At 36.5% G+C, this 23861-nt stretch overlaps 1 protein-coding gene across 1 annotated transcript in view; it reads right to left on the bottom strand.

Annotated features, from left to right (window-relative positions):
* Nucleotides 1-1178: 1178 nt before the first annotated feature.
* Nucleotides 1179-23861, bottom strand: part of ARHGAP12 (Rho GTPase activating protein 12) — a gene marked incomplete at its 5' end in the record, with an annotated part of 33089 nt that continues 10406 nt past the window's right edge. Inside the window, 13 exons of the mRNA XM_010180354.1 lie at nt 1179-1635; nt 2089-2191; nt 2475-2609; nt 3471-3548; nt 5608-5706; nt 8443-8562; nt 9545-9653; nt 11274-11372; nt 11727-11831; nt 15930-16052; nt 18477-18558; nt 19874-19935; nt 22668-22742. Coding sequence (XP_010178656.1) covers nt 1461-1635; nt 2089-2191; nt 2475-2609; nt 3471-3548; nt 5608-5706; nt 8443-8562; nt 9545-9653; nt 11274-11372; nt 11727-11831; nt 15930-16052; nt 18477-18558; nt 19874-19935; nt 22668-22742 — 1365 coding nt within the window. The remainder of the gene's footprint in view (nt 1636-2088; nt 2192-2474; nt 2610-3470; nt 3549-5607; nt 5707-8442; nt 8563-9544; nt 9654-11273; nt 11373-11726; nt 11832-15929; nt 16053-18476; nt 18559-19873; nt 19936-22667; nt 22743-23861) is intronic.

The raw sequence follows: 23861 nt of genomic DNA on the forward strand, positions 1-23861 counted from the left end.
GAATGGCAAACTCCAAAAGAACTAATGGTTTTCTTTATTCAGGTTAGACATAACAAATGTCATATACAGCAGTTAGTCTAGAAAAATACATTTAAAAAAATCTTCAGCAGACATGCTCCCTGTAACAAAATCTTTCAAAACCAATTGTACAAATTATTCTACATTAATGTAAAAAGAAAGTCTTAAATTTAGCATCATGGATTCCATCAAACATCTATCTATCAAAACATGAGCTTCACTATTTGTAGATGTTAGAATTCATAATACATTTTTCTAACGTATCCTGTACATATTAAATAACCTAAATGCTCCTCTTGTAGTGCATTAACAATTTAGCAAGCACACTCAGTATTTCTCCAGTACCATTTGCATTACAGTTATTTGCCTGCAAATGTAATTAACATCTAAAAGTGCACACAGTTAGACCCCCCCCCACCCCCACCCCATAACCTGTTTCCCTGCTGAAACCCAGACATCCACTGGAAACTTTATGCTACTGTAGCTAATTGTTATTAGAAATGTGTGACTACAATGTTCTTAAACTATACAGGAACTGAATTATATACAAGAATCAAAAGGACAGCCTGTATTTACATTAAACTTTCACTACCACAGCATTATACCAAGAACTCAATACAGTGTTACAGAGGGTATTTACTTAGGATTTTAGCTTTAAATCAGTATAACACACAACCTAACTCAGGAAACACCCTGAAAAAAGTGAATATGTTTATTAAATACGACTTCTATTATGCCACAAGACAAATATCCGTTGCTGGATATTCTTACAAGTTCAGTGTTTGAAATAGTGTGCTGTTCTATAAAGCAACTAAGAAGTTCCAGAAAAGTTGCTGGCGAAAAAAAAAGGAAAAAAGAAAAAAAGAAAATGGATGGGGAATAGAGGAAAAAGGACAGCAGACACCAAGTGAGGAATTAGATTTGAATAACTAAACCAAACCGTTAGCACAAGCTTAAGACAGTCACTGCATGCAGAAACCCCTTGGAAAAGCATCATACAGATCTGAGTAGGTTGTAATACACAAGCTAAAGATGTAACTTCACTGAATTTTTCCATAACAGTTGGTAAGACTTTTCCCTATCAAGTGGAAAAAAAATTAAGATTAAATTCCAGATTATCCAGTTTGAAATTAATAGCTTTACTCTCCAGAAATCCAGTGTATGCACCTATATTACATTTTTCCAATGCTACTTAGAAAAGGCAAACTATAAACTTTTCAATTCACTTTTTACATTGAACTTTTCAAAGAAATACAAACTGTTGTCTTTAATTCGCATTAAAGTGGTCAAACATGTCTCCTGTTTCTTCCCTCTTCAAAAGTGCAAAAAACAAGTTGCTGCTTGGTCCACAAACATAACTCATCATGTACAGTGCGAGATTTTCCTTCTGATGGAGTACTGCTGCCAGCCCATCACTTCCAGTTTCTACTCCAAGAAAGACGTCAGCGTCCAAAGATGGAATTCAATTCCAGTAGAATTAATTCTACAATCTGGTTCTGGTACACAGTGTGGACTGCTATGTTACCAGTCTCTTTCTCTGGTTTTAGTAAGGTTGGACCAAAAACTATTGCTACACTTTGATAAGTCATTCGGTTCTTTTCTCCATTTTCTACAACTCTGAAAGAGAAAACAAAAAAACCCCAAACATCAGAAACAAACAAAACACAAAGACTCATCAGTGTAAGAGTAATGGGATGACAGGAAAAAGACAGTCCAAAGCAAATGACTATTCACAATATTTATGTAATGAATAGTCTTGTCACTGGGACATACAACTGCTGAGATTCCCCTCTCTACAGAAAAGCTTTATTTTAAAAGGCTATTCCTGATCCTCTCCCAATCCCTCCAACATAAGGAATTGGCAGTAAATGTCACAACTGTAACACACACTGCCTAAAGCCCATTTGGTGCTCTGCAAGACTGCATAAACTCAGAGATTTATTGTTTTCATCAAGTCCAATATAGGCAAGAAAAATGCAGTGGGAACAGTCATCCTGTGCTTTTAATTGGATTATTTAACTTTAAGGGACAATCAGCAATACAAAGTCTGTGCTTTTATCTGCTACTTACCTCTTCAGGTGTCTAAAGAGCACCTGCATAGTGTCCTGATTTGGTTTTGGCAACTGTTTGATTAAATCTTTAACAGCATGGACACGCTGCCTTGGTTCTTGTTCTGCAAAAGGATGAGGTGTAGAAACAAAAATTCAGTATTTTTGTTTAAAACTTCAGCATAAACTTTAACAGACGGGGAATAAAACCAAGCATTTTGCAGTGCTAATAAGAGATAAAATACTGCCACCTCCTGACTGGATCGTGCATTACTGACAAGCAATTTTAGGTATGCCTTACAGACATTAATAACCAAAGCATTCTTTTTACTGTCTAAAATAATTAAATTAATTGTACATATAGAGCAGAACTTGTACAAAAGGCACATGCATGTTTTCCAGACTTACTAATTGCATTAACAAAGTCATTGAAGTGATTGTAAGTAAACAGCGGTTCCGGCAATTCCCTAAAAAACATCTTCAGAGCTCCAGTGATTACATGTATATCTTCCCATTTACTATCATTCAAATCTAGTTTTTCATCTGAGAAGAGAAAAATTAATAATCAATGTTAATAATTTAACTATAAAAGCTGCTTGCCTTTTTTTTTTTTTTTAAATAAACTTAATTACTCTTCTGTACTTACTGCTTTTAAAGCAGTGAAGACACTTGCTCCAATTCAGCCCATTCTCTGCTGGGATAGAGAACTGCAGCAATGTAAGAGCCGATACAAAAAACCTCAACCACTAGAGACAGAGATGGCCAAACTCTGCCTACTGCACTGCATGCAGCTTCCCTATGCCAAGGGCATTTTCCAGAGGGGAATAATACAAAATTTTCTGTTAGACTCTGTCAATCAGGAAATGAGAGGTCAGATCGTAGATGGGCTACCGTCCTCTTCCTAGCTGCAAGCTGCCTATTGACTCCCACTGAACAAAACACTGAAATACAGCCACACGGAAGGGTTTTGTACACAAGAGTATGACAAAGAGGAGCTAAGCACCCCCACACTAAAAGGCAGTAGCAAATCTCACTAAAAAGCATTAACTTACAATTCTGATGCTGGCCGCAGCTTACTGTGCTTACTGTTTTTTTCATACGGGATGAAGTTTTTTGTTTGAAATAATTCTCTCCCCTCAAATTCATAGCAACCTTTCATCAGAATTACATTCTAGCAATGCCTTTATGCTCCACATAAGACCAAACCTCCAGGATGCTAGGTTTTTCAAATTATGTATATTACGCACTAAATTGTGCGATTTTGAAGTAATTTTACATTGAAGATGACAGTAACTTCTCATGAAAGACTGCAGTTATACTTTAAGAATTATTTTTCCTGAGCTTTCTATGAACTTCAATGATATGAAAATATACGCAATTGTAACATAGTTGAAGGACACTTACCGTGATTGACTGCAAATCTTAGCTTCTGTATCACTGCGAGATTGCCACTAACTCTGTATAAGCCATCAACTTCTAATCCTAAAACAAAGAGATAAAAATACATTTTAATACCTTACACAATCATGAGATTGCTTCTTTATAGGCCCAATCAGCAAAATTAAAAACAAAAGAAACCCACCTTGTAAGGAACATTTAGTTCAACAAAAACCACAGTTAAACTTAGCTTTTTTGATGGACAGGGCATACCAGAGGAAGTTTAGTTTGCTGACACAGGTTTGGTGGCACCGAGCTCAAAATAATCTCTAAAATTTCCTGTGCAGTAGAACAACAGTAATGAGGCAACAGCTCCAAGTTTCCCCAGTGAGACCAGGTGTCTCGTTTAAGATGATCTTGGCAGGTGGGCAGGAGGTATATGGGAGCCCAACATGCAAGAACCAAGTATTTTGTGTATGTTCAAATTTTTAACGTATGGTTAATAAAAATCGAATCAAGTAATACATAGAGAAGAACATCTCAAAGTTGTCAAGTGACCAGGTTTGCATGGAGAAGGAATGATGTGCATGCACACTCATCACTACCCAACAGCTACAAAACTGAGTAGCCTTTACAGTACTGCACACTCAACTAGAAAAGAAGGAAACTGCATCTCTGTGACTGCTACTGCAGTTTCTCAAAAGGGATTAGGAGGCAAAGAATTAATTGAAACGCCAATTTAATGGTGCATGTGAGTCAGTGCCACTGAGAAGGGCGAGTGTTGCCAGAATACCTGCAAGTCCCTGTAGCTCCTCAAGGAGTTGTCTGATGCAACACAGCACAGTTACCAGCACCATCTGATATATCCCTTTTCCCCATAAAGTCTTTCCTTTATAGAAAGAACTGATTTGGAGTGTACTGGCAGTAGGAGGAAGAGTTGGAGAAGTGGGGGGAGGAAAAGCTGTTCATTTCTGTCAGCTTCCCCTCAGGTATTTAAAAAAGGAAAACTTCACTAATGTCTTCACTGCAGTCCTGTCTTCAAAATAAAAAAGGAAGCAAGAACAAAGCAAAATAACCCCTTTCTCACGAACTGCAGATCACAAACAGCATAAAGCCTGCTCTTAAAAGCAAGGTGGCAGTTTGTCGAACTGGAGTAAGTCAACAGAAGAGTTATTCTTCCCTTCCCAGACCGTAAGTCAGCAGCATTGAGAAAGGACTACAGGCTGCAAAAAAACCCCTAAATGAAGTTCCCATGGAAAATTACTTCAATTTCACATACAGTATTCCCCTGTGACACTTACCCTCATTCTCAAGAGAATGTTCTCAGATTAACACACTGGTATATATTTGATGATGATTATGGAGGTCCCATAACCCCCTCTCAAGTCATCTTTTCCAAGAGATAGGGCGATGACAACAGCAAGAAACAAGCAAGAAAACATCACAGACTACAGCCACATCAGGAGTCACAACCAACACATTTTCAACAAAAATGTGAAGATGCCCTTTACAACAGACAACCCAGAATGTCACATACCACTTTCAGACATACAGCCTTCTCAGTTATTAGGTAGGAGAGACTTATTTTCAATGAAAGCAAACAAAAATTATCAGTATCCACATAGCGTCTCAGTCTCCAGAACTGCATAAAACTTCACACAGCAATAGGCGTAACTGGCTGAAGGACAAACTGATAGACTTGTCTTCAGGCAGTCAGAGCATAGACAGATCAGGAACACAACCTTTTCCTAGAAGTTTGTTTCAAGGCAGTTTTAATATAAATTATTTTGTTATCATGCTTAAACCTTTTAAACCTTTCAAAAGCTGCATTCTGACATCTCTTTTCATCTGAAACAAGTGATGGGCTGAGCTCCTCCATTATTTGGAGGCTCTTTTCTTAGAGCCTTGCTGCCAGAAGGCTGTCCTGCCTTCTCCTCAGCTTGAAAGACACTGAAGCAGATCAGTTTTTCTGTTACAAGACCGCCTCCCCGCTCCCCAGTTTGGATCCCACCTACCTCCCCACTCTTGAAAACTCATGGCTATTTACAGATACAGGTCTCAAATTATTTCCCCCGAAGAAATCTGGATTTTAAGGATTAAAAAGTTTAAAATTAGGTAGTGTGGCAAGTAAGAGAAATTTGGAAACAAAAAATTTTCAGCATACCATGTTCCTCTACATGCTCAATGCACAGCTTCACGAACTTTGGCACCGTGCTGTTTTCTCTTTGACACAAGCTGGTGAGATTGGAACCAAACACTTGATCTGGAACCAAGTAAAGAGACTGATTTACAGTGGAACAGGACTCAAGTGACAGAACTAGTTCAGGTTAAAATACACCTCTACAAAGGGCAAACACTACTGGATACAATTGTCACAGTATTAGAGTGAAAATAGGAAAGTTTTGAAAAGAGCTCTCAGCAGCTCCCAGCAAGGAAAAGCTCCCAGTAAGAAAGTATGCCAGCAGTCACCCAAATGTGAATTTCTGAGTAAGTAACTGTTGTTACTGAAATAATTTTAATCCATCAGGAGATACTTGTAAGAGTCATACAGTCATTACTGTAATGAGAAATTTAATGGATTCAAATGTCCTGTTACACTCCATTCCTGTTCTGAGATCAAAATACATTTACACTAAAAATCTGAACAGAGGTGATAAACTTTAACCAAAGTAAAGTTTTGGCATTGCTTGTGAAAAAACCCTGTGAAATTTCATCTTTCATCACACCTACTGTTTAAGCCAGCATTACATATTTATTTACTTTAATGTGGAGTCTTTAACTTCTAACATTTTTAAGTTCTGACATGGGTTGGTAAACGACAAGCCTTTGTAACACAGAGCTCTGAATGGATGCAAGCATGTGTATGCATAGGCAACCTAGCTGCAAGGTTGGAAACTAAACACATTTATGGGCAAAGGTAATTCTGAGGTAATTCAAACCTACACAATCCAAGGGGAGTGTCTTCTGTCAAATAGGAGCAAAAAGGAAAAATCAGCTTGGGCAGAGAGCAGATTCTTGCAATGCCGCGGTGTATTTCAGCAACAAGGTAGCTCTTGTTCACGTTATGTTATCACCAGAATCTCTCAAGAGTCTCTCTTCTTTTAAAATCCATTAAATAAGGTATGTAAGTGGCCATCTTCAGAGTATCTAGTACATCTCACTTCAGAGGTTATGCAAGAGAGAAACTGCTCTTGCATTTGCATCATGCAAACCATCTAGCCCATTTTTCATGTTTAGTAATATAAGTAAATTCATTATCAGCACTTACATTTGACCACGGCTTTGGGAAACCCAAACAGCACACCAAGCCAATTATACAGTATGAAAACTGGCATATAAAGGTACTATTAGCTGTATGTGTGTGTAAGGCCATTGACCCAAAGCACCTCAGTCCTGCTGCTGCTACTCACGCAGCCAGTTGTATAAGCAGAATCAGTAGCAAGGGATTGAAAGCCCACGCAGTCGAAAGCCAGGCTAGCATGCAGGTGCAGCAGGTAAAGCAATGCAGATTAGGTAGCATAAGAAAATATCAGCTTGTAACAAACTGACTTGCTACAATTACCTCTGACTTCAATACTTTCCACATATAAAGGAATCATATTTTTCCTCTCATCATAAAGTAACTTTTGTAGTTTTGTTTTTCTATTTAACAAAACTTTAGCACAGTTGCTTCTGTGGTTAGTGCATGCTGTTTCAAGAGGGTTTTTTCCTACAACTTTTCATTATTTTTTTCTGCTCGTACTGGGTTTGCCAAGTTTTCCATTTACTGAGCTTGTTCTGTAGCAGCCACAAAAGTACATAGTCTTCTTTTAAATGAAGACTTCCGTATTTTTCATTTATACAGTAAATACAAAACTGTACAGCACAGATCAGATTTACACCATGCTTTTAAATAAAAAACAAACTCTTCATTCCTTAACATCTTTATTAAAAATCCAATCATCAGCACGCACATGTACAAATTAAACTTGGCTTAGCGTTATGTCAGAAGTTATGTCACTGAGCCATGACATGAATAGCAAGCTGTAAAGCAGAGCAAAGCATCAAAGTCTGGGAATAATCCCTCCTTATCCCAAATAAAAAGTCCATAATTTACAGTTAAATTATATTTGCAGATACACAAATATATCAATTGCCACATGCAACAGAAGCACATCTGTTATAGTATGTAGTTAGGCAAATCTCAGTAGGATTTGGGCTGATATTTGCCTACTCATATACTATTTTGACCCTAGTAGAGCACCACCTACAAGTCCAGCTAAAGCATACAAATAAATAAGTGAAGTTTTACAGTGGTACCAAGTCAATAATCCACACAAACACATTAACTTAAACCTGTGCAAATACTGTTCTTTCAAAGTTTCTACAAGTGTAACAAATGGAAATCAATTCTTCCATGAGTTTGATTCAAGAATATCTGTAAGACTCAATGTTTGTGAAACAATTAAAAAACACATACATTCAAAAAGGGTAAGGGAAGAAGGACGTTTTAGTTAAGATTCCTTTAGCCTCATCCTAGTTTGCCTAAATATTTCATTTCTTATAGGTTGGCACATGATTGTCTGGTTCCACTCAGACTAAAACACCCTTGTGAAACAGATGAGCACGTGCATTCCGCTTTGTACCCAAAGGGCTTTTCTTTCCCTTGTATGCCCAAATCATTACCAGCTATCCAAAGTTCCCAGCTCAGAATAGCAGACCAAATGGACTTGCTAGCAAGAAGCACTCCAAGTTCAGAAAGGCTCCTGGGCCCTCAATTTTCACTGCAGTTTTGCCAGTAATGAGCTGAAGGAGAGGACATCCTCCATGAAGTTTAGGTGCTAGCAGCAGTGCTCAGAACGACAATCAATCACCAGTCCCACCATACATCCAAGACTTTGATAAACCAGCTATATACAAGTGTTTTACTATAAAATTTGACTATTTTAACCCCATTTTACACATGAACTACTAAATTCAGCTTTTCAAATTATCTCCTTTGTTAAAAAGGTTCATTTACCCTTAATGTAGCCTTTTTCACGGACAGCTTGTAATGTAGGGCGCCGTGTAAGAAACTTCTTCAGTTTTGTTTTGGTCTTCTTCTGATCTGTGGAATCGATATTGCTAGGTGCTTTCACTGCTGAAAAGAGAAATGCAGTAAGTATGAATTATCACAGAACCAACACTGCATTTATCTGCCAAGGAACCAACATTAAAAAAAAATAAGCTCAAAACCACATTAAAAAACTATTCAAATCTGCAACACAGCCACATTTTTTTTCCCCTTAACTTTTTGGAACTCCTTGTAAATAGCATCCATTTTTCAAACCACCAAGAGACAACCCTGTCACAGAAAATCTGGTAAAACCAAACGCTGCCTGTGAAACTAATTAAATGGTAGCTTACATATGGAATTGATGTCGAATTTTAAAAATACAGCTATGTTTCAAAACTGGTGCTGCCTTTCATTAAGTTAACTGTTTTGAAAGAAATAAATACTTTCTTGCAAAGTACACAAAAGGCCTGAAAGTAGTTTTCTGTCTGAAATTTCTGCAGCTAAATGAAATTTAGCTCTAAATCTCAAGGTGTAGTTAAAAATGTTTAGTTTCTCTGAATTAGCCAATATAACATCATTAGCAACTTAGTGAAATTGCAATTTAAGTTAGTAGTGCAAATATTTACAGATGCTGTACCACAGACAAAAAGTAAAGCAATTCTAATCAGTTTTGTACATGTAAAAAGACAAAACAACTCTTATTCAAAATCATTCATAAAATTTCAAGAAAAGAAATGTCTAATTACTTTTGTGCATTTGACAACACTTTGAAAATCATTCATTTCACTACTGCCTATTTTCTTCTATTTTTTGTGTGTCATACAGCAAGGGCTTAAGACATTTGGTACTTTTTCTTTTTTCCCCAAGTATGATTAATAAAACATGAAAGAAATCTATGAAGTGGCACCAAGATGTAGAATGAACTGTATCAAAACCTGTTTCCAAACTTCAATAGTTTCATTTCTAGCTGTCCTTTTGAATTCTTCACTATTTATACATAATACTGAAGATGCAAAAATAAAACCTGACACTGCTAAAATCAATTAATGGAAAATTTTCAACTCACAACGAAGTTTCTTAGAGTCTTTATTTTCTTTCTCTTTTTCTTTATCTTGTTTTTCCACCCCAGGGGAATCTGGTACCTCATCTTCTAATGCTTCATCAGACTCCACTACCTAGTAGATTTAAGAAGATACACAGTGATCAGTTTGCCAATTCATAGAACATAGCATTAACAAACATACTTCCTGTAGGCAGTTCTACAATACACATTTCTTTCCAAATATAACGATACTCAGTTGGTTCTTTCCTGAACTTTAGATGCTAAAAATATCTTCAGAAATTGTATCATTCTCACTGACAGAGTGAATAACTTTGAAAAACACTATTTGATCGTAAGACCCAATAAAGAAAGTTTTGCTGAACACTCACGGTACAACCAGCCTTTCATGGTAACACTTCATTACATCAACCAACAAACAATTTTTTTTTTTTCAAAACCAGTAGACAAACATCAGCTGTTTCATGTTCTGCTACAGAAGCACCTGATTAAGAGTCTAATAAACATTTCTAGAGCATTTACTCTATTTCTCATCTCTGCAATTAAAATTTTCTTAATAGAACATAGAACCACTAGCTGGAAAGTTTCACCACTGTCAAAACATACACTGAATTCACTTTGAAAATAAATTTACCAACACCTAAAATCATAACCCTGTGTTAGAGCAATTAACAGTCTCAAGTGAAAACACAAATCATGGTACAGTGCAGAGGTAGATACCATGGTCTGTGAAACCTCCTGCCTGCAGCCTCATACCTACGCTATGTGCATGACTGCAGACCTATCAGAAAATAGGAAGAGAAACTTCATCTGGTCTCAGTACAACATACTCCCTTCCAAAACGGTGTATTTCTTAATTCATTTCTACTAAAGTGAACTTGACTTCTACACAGTTACAAAAAAATCTGACTGCAGAGTCTGTTTTGTTACATGGACAGACATTTTAAAAATACAGTAAGGCTGCATACCCCAGAGCACTGAATGAGCAGAAGCAAGACTTCATTGACTAAGTTGCACTTTAAGTTGAAGGGCTAACATTAGCTTTAAATAATCCTCATTCCCTGTTGCTTTTCAGAAGCTTTGGATAGACTTTTTACGTATCAAAGATCAATATATTCGACCACCTGATTAATGTCTCCACTAAGGATCCCTCTGCCACTGAGGCCACTTCGACAGGGCACTTTTCAAGAGGCCTCAAAGCTTTTTAGGAGTTTTAGATTTAAAATACATAAATTGCTTTGGAAAAGTCATCTGGGATCTAGTTTGTATTGTGGTACAAGTCTAATCTAGTAACCTGGAAAATTCTGTATGTAAAAAGGAGCAGCCACATCCTTCACAGACAGCTATTCCTCTTGAACAGCGTACTGCCACAGCAGCAGCCTGAAGGAGCAAAGAGACCAGAAGCTAAGCTGTACTTTCTTTTGAGGAAGATCTCCTCACACTAGAACTAGCCATAGCTATCCTGGAAAAAGACTCACAGCTACTATTACCAGAAAGTTCTCAAAATTAGAAGTGCGTTTCAAATTCAGTAGATTTTTGTAACCAAAGCTTCAGTGCTCCAAATTATCAGGTAGTGTAATAATGTACGTTTCGAACTGCCATATCCTCAGCCTCCTGCCCACACAAGAAAAATCAGGAAATTAAGATGTAGATGAAGCACTAGACATCATAACATCAATTATTTTACTAAATAATGTTACCTTGAAAGTAGAGCCTTCACAATCCAAACACATACCTGATTGTTGATGGTATAGTTAAGAACTTTATACCATTCATTAATAAAGCTGTCATTATCAGATTGAATTAGGAGCTCAGTTCCTTGGCGGGTTTTCAGCTTTAAAGAAGTAAAAACAGGTATCAACAGAATTGATAAACACACTAGAATTCAAAAGTGAAATTACCTAAATCAAAAGAAACTTCTCCCTGGCATAAGTTTTAAATAATATATAGCCAGTCAAAAGTATGTAGCAGTGAAAACCGTAAATAATAGTCTGATTAATATTTAAAAGCATATCCCCACACAGATATACTAAAAATGGACATTTCTTGCAGGTACTAAGATGCACGTACATTTGAGCAGGAAGAAGTGTAGGAAACTCAAAGTTTTTTTATTTTAAATTCTGAGACAATTTATTAAGTCATTAATTAATAAGTACATATAATTCTGTATTTAAATGAAATAATTCACCTCAATAACATTCTTTTTGCTGGATTTTTCCTTTGAGGCCCAGTCAATCAATGCCCCTTTGAGATCCACTGTAAATTCTGGCTTAGACTGATTGACGCCAAACTTCTGGAAAAAAAGGAACAATGATGACAAACTTACAAACAAACACGGAAGCTCCTAACTGGAACACAGTCTTGCAATCCTCTAAATATAACACAGATTATTTACAGTCTGTACAATTTTACCCAAATACAGAACTTTGCCACAGAACGACAGGCATGATACCAGGAAAACAAAAACCAAACACAAAACACCGTTTAAGCATGCCTATTAAAACCTGCTCTGTTTAAAGCCCTTAAAATTCCATAACTTAAAATGCCAACCAGATTCCAGCAGAGCTCTTTCAGTTCCTATTACAAATGGTAGACATCCATACAGCATTGACTGTAGCTTGATTTTCGTCAAGATAGTCCCAAGCTTTAAACAAAACTGGCTAACAAGTAACTGCACAAAAAACCCCCCACTCTGTCAGTTAATCGATGGTTGTATATAAAACAAAAATTAAAACCAGAAATAGTGGCTTTGCTACATAGGAATCACATCCCTCCTGCACTGAAAGAGCACTTTCAGTTTTTACATTTTTTTAATCTATATATTTCATGTGTGCATATATAAATAGATCTATTTCCAACAATGTTTTTCACATTATTTTCTATTTTTTCTGTAGTGCTTCTATTGTAACACTGGAGCATATCCTAGCAAGTAAACAGAACTCAATTTCACTGTCTAGCTACTAAATGAACAGCAAATAAATGAAGTGATAAAAAAAACACTTGACTGACAAGTAACTGTCAAACAATTTGGAGGAAAAGATCAGGGAGCTATTTTTACATACTGCTTTTACATTTACACTAGGTATCACATTTTTTTAAAAACAAGTATTTTCACTAGGGTTTCAACCTACACCACATAACTTTGAAATATCATTCCTCAAAGAAATCAATTCAGTGACCCATACAAACAAAAAGCTCCAATTGTGAGTAAAACATGGAACAGGAAAAGCAGCAAATCACTTGATTGTAGCATAGAAAGTCAATGCTGTAGTTCTAGGGTAAGCTTCTAGCATTTGATCCATCAGAAAGGTTCTTTTCTGTTTCTTTAAAAAGGCTTTAATGTGCGAATGCTGCTCGTGTGACAGCTCTGGGGGACCTAAACCCCAGGACAAGCTCCTTGCTGCGAACGCAAGGTTCCAGCCTGTACAAGAACAGCCACCTCCAAGGGGAGAAAAAACAGTTCAGAAACCAGAGCTAATCTGCTGCTTCTGATTGAATTCCCAGCATGGATGTTAATTAATGCTAATGGTGTTTTAGAAAGGCTGTTTACCACTGGAAAATCTCCCTGCCTTGAGTCCTAAGGGCGAATAAGTGTTGAATGGAAAGCAGCATCTTAACTCCTTTATTTTACTCATGAAATATCAGAACAGGGGAATAGTTCTAATTTACCCAATGCCAACTAGCACAAAAACCAAAACCCTTCTCCTTTCTGACTTAAACCTCATCCAAGAACACTTCTTATCAATACTAGTAGAGCTTTTGAGAGAGGCCCAGCTCAGCAGTGGAGTTCACAGGAACAACCTCTGGACCATTCTGGCTCCTGCAGTTGTGGGTGGCTATGCAGAGATGCACATAACTGCTTCAACATACAGCCAAAATGCCTCAACCACACACCTCCTGACAGCCTGGAACAATCTTGCTGTGTATTGGGAAAAAAAAAATAATTCTGTGTAAAGTTTGGCACTGGAGAGAGCAAGAGAGTAAGGGATTGGTGCCTAATTTCTCTGCAAGATTGCAGGGATTCGTTAAAAACACTGCCTAGATGGTGCTTTGAAGCACAGGAGATGACCTGCTAGAGGAGAAATCAATGAACAACAAAAAATATAACAGTCTCTGCTGCTTTGATTGAAAGGAAAGCCCTCCAACATACTAGATTGCTGCACTCCCCACCTGACAGAATGCAGTACTACCTTGAACACCCCTGCACTCTATCCATGTTTTTGGCCTGACTCCCTTTGCATTTCAGAGAAGCTCAGAATAAATCGAAAACTAGAAGGTGAATTTCTCACAGAGGGGAAAGAAAGTCTACCCCACTCCTTCACACAAGCAGTGGCCAAACTGCTGTATGAGATCCAAGGATGGGGAAACCCATGCAAACAATCCATGCTCTCTGCAAAGCTCCTCTGATATACCAGTATATTCTGTACTGACCACAAACTTAATTTCCTTATTCAAGGAAACGTGAAGTTTAGCATCTAGGCACTCCTATGAGCTTTCCTGTCAAGGTTTTCTGCTGCTGGGTATATGAACACACGATGCCAGCAGCCACTTCCCTCTTTGAAAACTTCCAGGAGCAGGTCCTGTACAGGGCTGCTCTGATGCTCTGCATACCAAGGTTAGCTCAAGGCAATCCAACCCTCCTGAAGCACGCAGGTTCTTTTGGGAACAGTAAAAAGAAAACCTTTCCCTTCAGCACCTGCTGCCACCTAGACATAAAGTCTGCTTTCTAAAAACAGAGTGTGCTACCAAGTCAGCACTAGTCGGGATAAATTCATCTCTTGCTGAGCAGACACCTTAATTTTATGGTATTTCTCTTCTCAGCTCTCTGGGAGGTTTGGAAAGGACAGAGTGTGAGACAAAGAGAGAGGTCTACACATGGTGCTGCCAGCTGTCCTAGATATGAAGCTGTCCTACAGTCACTTCTGACAGCTTTTTCTAGAAAAAACGCATGGTTGTGGGATGTGCTTATGCTAGTTATATGGCAAAGATAACTTCTACTACCAAAAGGAAAGAATAGGAGGGTTTTTTTTGCTTTAGACACAGTAGAGAGTTTTGGTTTACCACCACTGTACTCCACATGGAGGATATCTGCCTATTACAGAAGGTTGACAGATGAATCGTTCTAAGTGTTTACCACTTGCTGTGTTTTATGAAGCCTCATCACTAAAATCTGGCAATAGCTATTCCAACTCATTCACACCAAAAGTTGAGAGACGCCTTCTTTCAACAGTTGAAAATTTACATTTCTGTTTAAAACATATTTAAGAAATCCACACATTTACTTAGAGAGAGCAGCTTTTTAAAGGCTATCAAATTGTGTATAAGTTATCTGTCCCAGGATTCCACATACATAGAAATGCATTTGACAGACAAAGAAAAGGCAGTTGCATGACTTTTAGCACAAGGTTAACTGAACAAGCCTACAGTTACTCCTCCCTACAGGGGAAAAAAAACCAGGCAGTTGTCATCAAGAAGGTCATTCTAGAAGTCTCAGGAATCTTAACTAAACTCAAAACATGTAGCTTGCTCTCCACTCTTCAGGGAACACAGCCAAAATACCAAAATAGTTGTAAATATCACCAATACCTCAGTTCTGGTTGAAAGCTTTAGTTTGATTCTGGTAAGAGTACTGAGAAAGCACTATTGAAAAAACAATTATACAACCAGTCAAGCCTGCTTGTTTCTTATAACACTAGTATCATTATTTAAATTCCTCTTCATCCACCTCGAGCAACAAACTACCATATTAGCTACCAATATTTTATCAGCTTCTTATAAGCAGCACTTCTGTGCTTGGCATCTGCACTTTGAAACGTGTCTAACAACTGATGCTTTAATTATACATTAAGAGTCCTCAAAATTTACACCAGCTTTCTGTATGTGGCATACAGCCAGAACATCCTTGAGCTTTTTTCCTTTAGCTTTTTATGCTTAACATTTACATTTTGGGGTATTCCAATTATAGCTAGAATTAAACAACAACATGTACATCACTGTATCAAAGGCATCATAGGCACTTTACAAACATCCTAAATTAGTTGTGTTAGAAAGAATTAAGCATAAAATATCTGTTAAAAAACTGACCACATCATGCTGTTTATTAGTCAAGACACTAGTGGTTCAAATAGTAGGCAATTATGGGATTAAAATTCTGGCACTAATGAACCAGATACTTTTTCTACTTTGTTCCATTAGAACAATTACAGGATTACTGCAATATTACTGCAAAGGTTAATTTGCACCTTGGATTACTTTCAGAAAACAGCAAACAGGATATACAAGGTGTTATATGAAGTGATGAAACTTAAGCCTTTGAAAAATTCAAATTTACTTCCAAGATTAGTGGCAAATAGCCTTACAGCGACAAGAGGCATGCAACAAGAACACATACAGTGATAGCTGAAACTTGGTCAGAGTTTACATAGGTGACAGCAGGTCGACGACTGAGAGCATTTTTCCAAGAAGAAAGCAGCGAGAGCAAGAGCTCAGGAATTGAGCTCCCTTGGCAAAATGACTTGATGAGAAAAAAGGAAGAAAAGTGATGAAGTCACAAAACAATGCACAAAAAAAGAAATGGTCATATCAATCACTAGACGAACGCTAAACAAATATTCTTCTCATAGGATGAAGAAGAAATGTAATTTTTATCATGTGTCAAACTGTTAGACCTAACTTCATCTTATTAAAATACTGATACAGAACAAAGCTTGAGAGGTGAAGTGGCTTTTTGAACACTCAAAAGAAAATTCCCACATGGGAGCAAATACAGTGTGTGGGAATATTTAATTACACATTTACAGAGGCATCTGTGAGTATGCAGGTATATAACACAAAGTCCTTGGAAGACGGTCTCCCTTAATATTTGTAGCTTAACATTAGTATGAATAGAAAAAAGTGATCTATTTTGCTGAACCTACCCCAATACTTGACAGTACACGTACCTGACAGTCTCGCACAGAAATATCGATACACTATGATACTTTTGCTCCACTTAAATTATGACAAGAATTTATGCTTTCTCCCACAAGTGACTGTATTTGGAAGATGTAACACAGCTTAGTATCCCTAAGCAATAAGCAGGGTTGTGTGGCTGTCTTATATGGATAATTCATTTGGGCACACATTCATTCATAACAGTATCATACATTCATGAACAGTATCTTAGTTTAGGACTGTGTGCTTTAATGATATCAACATATAGTTAAAAAACTGGTTTTTTGATCCACAGCTACGTTTGGATTAAGTATATTAGGAGCTGTAATCAAGTTCTCAGAACTTGAATAATTACCTGGGTGAAATATTTTACTTTCCCAACATACATATTTATACCTGTAAAATTAAAGGGGTTTTTTGATCCTTAGCTATAAAAGCACATTGCAAAAGTTATCAGTTTCCATCATTAGTGTGCTGCAAAAATAACAGTATTCTTTGTGCACTGACTAAATACCAAAGCTCAGAAGGGCCAGGAATCTTCCATTTTATGAAGTAGAGTGATGAAATTGAACTTGACAATAGACAGTGACTGAAGGGCATGAAGGAAGGTGAGGGGAATGAGTTTTAAAGCTTTCCAAATCCCAGTACTTCCTGCTTCAATGCTCATCTTTTAAGGTTCTTCAGTATTTCCTCAACATACTTTGTTAGAAAAGTTCTGTTCATTTTCTTAGTTGCAATCTTTTTCTCATTGATGAATAAAGGTAATTATATTTACCTAATCTCCCAACGTTTACAGGTGAGAAAGTCACTAACTTTCATATATATGTTTCTATGCCTTTCCTGTGCTTTGTCTCTGATGCACATCACATTTTTTCCCCCTGCCACGCATGGTGTGGGCAAACCTCCTTAGGATACCACGTCCACTTCTCGTGTGCCTTTAATCTTTACTCTTTTTCTTTCCCTTCTGCTTGACCAACTCGACTCTTTCCATTGTCTTACACCCCCATGTTATTTATCTGTCCTCACCCATTTTTACCCCCGACCATCACATCTACAGCAACAGAAGGGCAAAAAAATGTTTACAGCTCTGAAATGAACTCAATGCTTTAGCAAAGAATTGTCAATACCAATTCATTACCCAAAAAAAAGCACAGCAGGAGAAAGTGAGCCAAGTAGAAAGATAAGCAAAGAACAGCAAGGTAGCATATATCTGTAAGATGCAATTTTGCTGGAATTTACATAATAATACGCTGGAATAACCAATACTGAATCTGACCTCTCTTTAGTTATTACAGGAGATCTACACACTTTAAAGTCAGACCTCCAAAAGTAGGTAAGTAAGCTGCAGATGAAGAACCATCTCTATACCTATTAATGTAGGAATGCAGCTGGATAAATATAGCCAGTTTAATTATAGTGCTATTAAACTAGAGATGACAAAAATTGAATAATCATCATCTTCAGTGTGATGTTTCTCTTTAGGTCTTCAGAGATCAAAATAGATACAAATACTTGTCATGTATTATGCAGATATAAAGCAAAATATGGAATCCAGCAAGGCAAAGACTAAATGACAACAATACTACATTATTCAAATAGTCCAATGCAACAAGCCAAGTGTCAGACTCTTTTTTTAATTACATGTATTCCATTCAAAATCACAGGGAGTTTGTGAAAAAATATACAATGGTAAAACAAACAAATGGTTTAGACAAACACATTAGTAAGGAACATGAAAAAAATTGGCCTGGAGCAAAAAATTCAGGGCACCTGAATACCTACTTATTACACATTAAAATGTTTCTGAAATATAAGAAAATAGTTTTCTTCATTCTACATCATAGTCACTCCATTAAACTATTTTCCTGCTAATTTACACACATTTATTTTTTTCTAACTTATGTATGCTTATCGTTATTTAAACCCTACAAATAAGAGGGCTTTAATTTATTGTGCTTTACACAATTAACACTTAAATAAGGGTGGGAGTTGTTCCTGAGCTTACCCAGCCAGTTCCACTTCCTTGGGTTTTAGTGAACAGCAGTGATGAGCCTTGTAACACTGCCCATGATGACATCCAATTCTTCCTGTTAGTTTTTGTAAACAAACATAAGATAAATTAACTTTGAAAGCAGATATTTAAACTGTCATTCACTGTTGCCCAGCTGACCTGCATGTTAATATACATAGCCATATATGCAGTCATTAGTGCCATCAGTAAGTATTAATTGCTATCATATTTGTAGAAGGGAACATATGTTAACAGTCCCAGCCTGACCATCAAAGTCTAAATCAAACAACGCTAATTAGCAGTGGAAGCAGTTCACCAGGACACACCATTCAATTATAATTTCAAAGGGGCTAATCTGGAACACTCAGCCTACTGTGTACTTAGTAGATTATACCAAAGCACTGCATAATTCTGAAATTGATTGATCACATCTAACTGGGATGTCCCACGTTTATGTAATAAGCTCATTTACACTGGCAATAAGATATTTGCTACACATTTAAAAATGCAGAAGAAAGAACCAATTAGTTGTTCCAGCTGTCTGACTCTTTGCTTTTATGCCTGAGCACCCATCTTCCCCGAGATGAAAAAAATAAAAGTCTTGACAAGCCCTGACACGGTCTATTCCCATTGCCCAAACAAGAATCACTCAACAGCTCTCAAAGTGACAGGTGGCCACACTGCATCTTTCTGTACAGAAGCCCAGTAATCCAGATCAATGATGCCAAGAGATGGAACATAAATGGTGAGAGTACGTTGTACCAGTAGCAGCTTACACGAGCCACTGTCCACCACCCTTTCCTACCAAGCTCTGAGGAACCAAACCAGGGGTCAGATGTGCTTCCAGCTGCACTGGACTAGGTCAGGGTGGCTCTGGAATATCAGATGAGTGCTGACTATTTAATCCCCAGGAAAAGCACTCTTCATGTATCAAAAGTCTAGGAAACACTGAACTAGATATAACAGAGTATTAGACCTAAAGATTAAATTTTTAAAAAATATAAAAGTAAAAAAGTAAAAAGTAAACCTAAATTAAATCTGAGGATGCGCCACACACACACTTAATGCAGTATTTAACAGTGATTCTTCGCAACACACCAGAAATGTAAGTTAGCATTACTTGATAATACATTATATAAGTGCCTGCCTGTGAGGCAGAGAAAGGAAGTTAGAAATGAGGTCATTCATCACCTACATGAGGACTAACACTGGGCAGTAACACTGGGAGAAACACATATTTGGGATAAAGAAACGCTGTGTCCCCCAGGAAAATCTCTAAGGTAAATTCAGACAGAAGTAAGAAATTGCAGAACCCAGTATGCAGTCCTAAGTAAGTCAGGTACCTTACACAAACCTTTATGCATATGTACTTCTGAAAGTTCAAGACTTACCGAACTTTCTTCCCATTTTCTGTAATTTTTGTCACATTCAATAACCCATACTTTTCTTGGCCCTGTAAGATAAAGCAAGACATAACAAATACAAAAGAAAATGTTTCTATTGTCATCGCAACACTGAATTAAATCCTTCAAATAATCAATTTCTGGCAATGAGCCATTTTTGCCCACGTTACAAACTCAAGAAACTGTCTTAAGTACAGTTAAATATGCAGAGATGAGCAAAATAAAAATTCCTCTGGGAAACTACTCATTACCATTCAGAGGGTAAAAAGCTTTCCTTCTTTAAAGCCTAGGTTCTTTGTACAAATGAAAACATTGGTGGTACTAAACAGTGGAAGTACTAAACATAAATTTATGATTTGTGTAATAACACATTTATGTTTGTATCCTTTACTTAAACAGCCTAAATCTCTGGCAAAATTCTTCCAAGTTATTTTAACATAATTTCATATTGTAAATAAAACATGGTTGAAATGCATAAAAATATTAAGAGTCATTTCAAAAAACAGATGAGTGAAAAATTTCTTTGATGTCCTATTTCTTCCCATCCCCAAGCAAAACATTCGAATTTTAAACTACTTAGTTATGTCTTCTGGTGGCAATAATTTATATTGGTATGCCTCTGAACAAATTTGGAGATTAGTGGAACAGTGGAAAATCAACACTGAACAAGAAGGGTATTTGCAAGTTTCAAATAATTGGAGTGAATATTTCTAGTTTCTATGCAAAAATAATCAAATATAAAGAAATGTTTGAAGAAGTATTCTAGGATATAAAGGAAAACCATCAAGTTATAGCATCTGTGACTCTCAAGATGAGGTAACAAATTCTATCGTTTTTTCCCCATCAGCAAATGCTGCTGAAGGAATGTTGAATTATTTTTTTAATCAATTCCTTTCCAGTAACAGCTTGTAACAGTTCCTAATTTAGGAACTAAGCTATTAGCATTGAAACAATCAACTAAAAAAAAAAGGGAAAGAATCTAAATTTGTTTTATCATAACAAAAATGTCCTCAATTCTAGATCCAGTGAAAATAGAAGATATATTCTCTTCAGCATTCTCCTCTAAATTTCAAATTTAAGTGGACTATAACTGTAGAAAATATTGAAGAGAAAGTTTTTGCTGGAATACTGTGACAACACTCTTACTGAAGACATAGATCTGTTTTTCATGAACTTTAAAAAATGTTACCTACATGTTTCAAGCACAGCCCATAAAATACGAAAAAAGGCATGTTTTCAAGGATAATAGTGTTTAGCTGGTGGTTCAGATGTTATTTCAGTTCAATGGCAACTGCTACTCTTACTCAAACTAATACCTCCATTGGGCTACAATGTCTTTCAAAGCCAGTGATATATACATTATTTTCCAAATCTGATATTTTCAACAGAAGAAATGAGTCACTTTCCCTGCCCACCCCTCCCCCCTCAAAAAAACCCCCAATTCTTTAGATCATTATTTGTGATCTGTGCAGATCATCACTAACAGTCCTATGCCTTGCATCCTTCTACCAAACCTTTGGCTTTAGGAAGTGGAACAGCGGGTCACCATTTTTCACTGCAACTGAGCAACCCATGCCACTTGCTCAAATAAATTATTGTTTTAATAAATTACTCATGGTGGAATCAGTGGGAAAGTACCAAAGAATTACTCAGAAAAAGTATCATAAAATGCCCTACTTAGCAGCAACACTAGGGGGTACTAATGGGAAAATTAATGTAATCAATGAGAAGGAAGTGGAAAGCAAGTTAAGGATCAAAATACACAAAAATTCACCACCTTTCTTTGGAATATTTAAACACCAAAAAATACAGATTACTTTTTTCTATTATATAAAGCAGTAGTGAGTTCTTCCACAAAATACAATTTTAATTATTCAAGGTTTCAGCCATATCTAAAGACATTAAAATACATGCAGCAAGAATGGCTTGTGTGTAAGGCTATCAACTATGTTTGCTTAATAAACAGTGTTCATTTTATTGTGGAAAAGTGTTTGCAGACTTGTAAGAATGGATCAGCATGAATAAGCCAGAGAACCATTCCTCTGCATACAGAGTAAGAATGAAACAGGAGAAGTTGTGTCTTTAATGCCCTGAGCTACCTACTAAAAGGGCTGCTAAAATTCATCAAGGCACGTATTTCGATGGTACTGTAGTACAGTTCCAAGAATTTTTTTAAAAATTAAAACTTCATTTTTTAATTATTTCCCACTGTTTAAAAAGCAATGATCACATTTAAAATATACACCGAAGCAAAAAAGAAATCTGTTAAACATTAATAATGAGTTTAACAAGCTTAAGTTTTCCTCCTAGTAGTTATTCTACTAAATCAAAGAGACAGTTTATTTATGCCAGGTCTTTTATGTTGTTCCAAGAAGAATGAAACACAAGTAAAAGATAAAGATATCAAATAGTACAAACTATTACTGCGTATTCACAGTGACAGGTTCTGTTTCTGCTTTTACCTTACAAGTTGCCAGGTGAGAAGACATGGCTGTCGGAGGAAGTAAACCAAGTTCTGCATAATTTCACATAACTTTATTCCACAGAGAATTTTTAACTTAAATCTCCTATCTCCAAGCTGTATTTAAACCAAAGACATTTACATTTTTTTTCCTGAAAGCACAGTTGGATACATTGCATTCCTTTTAAGATGTAAAGCCTTCAAAGAGTTTTATCCTATTATTTTTCTCAATAACAAGCAGGCTTCCCCTCAATTCTCTAATCATGAATAGCCTAGTTTCTACCAGATCTACTTATTTATTTAAACACTTTGCATACTGACTGTGGCTTGATGCTTTGGTGAAGAAGGAGAGGACTCATTTTCAGCAAAACTGGCCTTAGAAGCAGTTGATGATTCCTATAAAATTCAAACAGGCAAGAAAAGTTATTACCTTTCTTACAATTATTTTTTTTAAAACCTCAAGATACTTTTCTATCTCTCTCTGCACACACTCACACGTTACCAAAAAAATGTACTTATATTCTCAGATAGTTTTATTAGAAACCTGCTTACTAAACAGTGCTCTTACAATATTTACAGACAACATTCAAACTGGGTTAATTAGTACACATCCATTTGAAAAAAAAAACACCAAACAACCCACATTAATACATACTGTATAAGCTTACGCAAAGCTTTCATCCTTATTAAGGGGCAGATTTTTTGTATGACATTTATACTACTAACTTCTTACCGTGCACCATATAACAAATACCAAGATTTGGAAGAACAGATTATGTCTCGTGTGCGGATAGTAAATATAAGATTAGCACAATAAATTTTTATATATGTAGAAAAGCATACACCAGCTCTACTAAGTTTTGTGAGTCATAATCATTAATTTCCTTACAATCAAGCACTGAAAATTTCTAGAGATTCATGTTTTCATTTTAAACTAGACATTAACTATGTGTCAAAAGAAAGTACTAAATCTGAAAACTAGAAGAACTGTCCATTTGGAACAAAAAGGCACATGAGTTTCCCCTGGAGTAATGACTGCTTTGCACAAATAAACCACTTGAAAATCTGGTAAAGAATTTCAAACAGAAGAAAAACATCACTTGTTCTCTGCTACCATTAACACCTTTCTCCCACTCCCTCTTTTTAATTCCCTTGATAGCTCTCCCAAATTCAGTTTGCTTTTCCAGCTTTACATAACACTCCGCACGCCCATGCTTTAAAATTCACTTTAAGTCTACCTACAAGGAGTGGCCCACTGCTTCATTTAATAGCATAACAACAGAGAACATTTGAAATCCTAAGAACAGCCTAAACGTTCCTTATTTTCAGATGTCTGTAGGGGCAAAAAATGTTCAAATTACAGAAATCAATGTTGTCCCTCTGAGGAAGGTATTTTTTCCCTCTGCTTACCCATTTTTTGAACTGATTGCTATATTCAGGTATGTGCCACAGCCAATGAACAGTTAACAAGTACATCCAATACCATCAAATGCTCATCAGCCAGGACAACCCATG

This window comes from Mesitornis unicolor, unplaced genomic scaffold (genome assembly GCF_000695765.1).
Source record: "Mesitornis unicolor isolate BGI_N332 unplaced genomic scaffold, ASM69576v1 scaffold2863, whole genome shotgun sequence".
In the NCBI taxonomy this organism is placed as follows: domain Eukaryota; kingdom Metazoa; phylum Chordata; class Aves; order Mesitornithiformes; family Mesitornithidae; genus Mesitornis; species Mesitornis unicolor.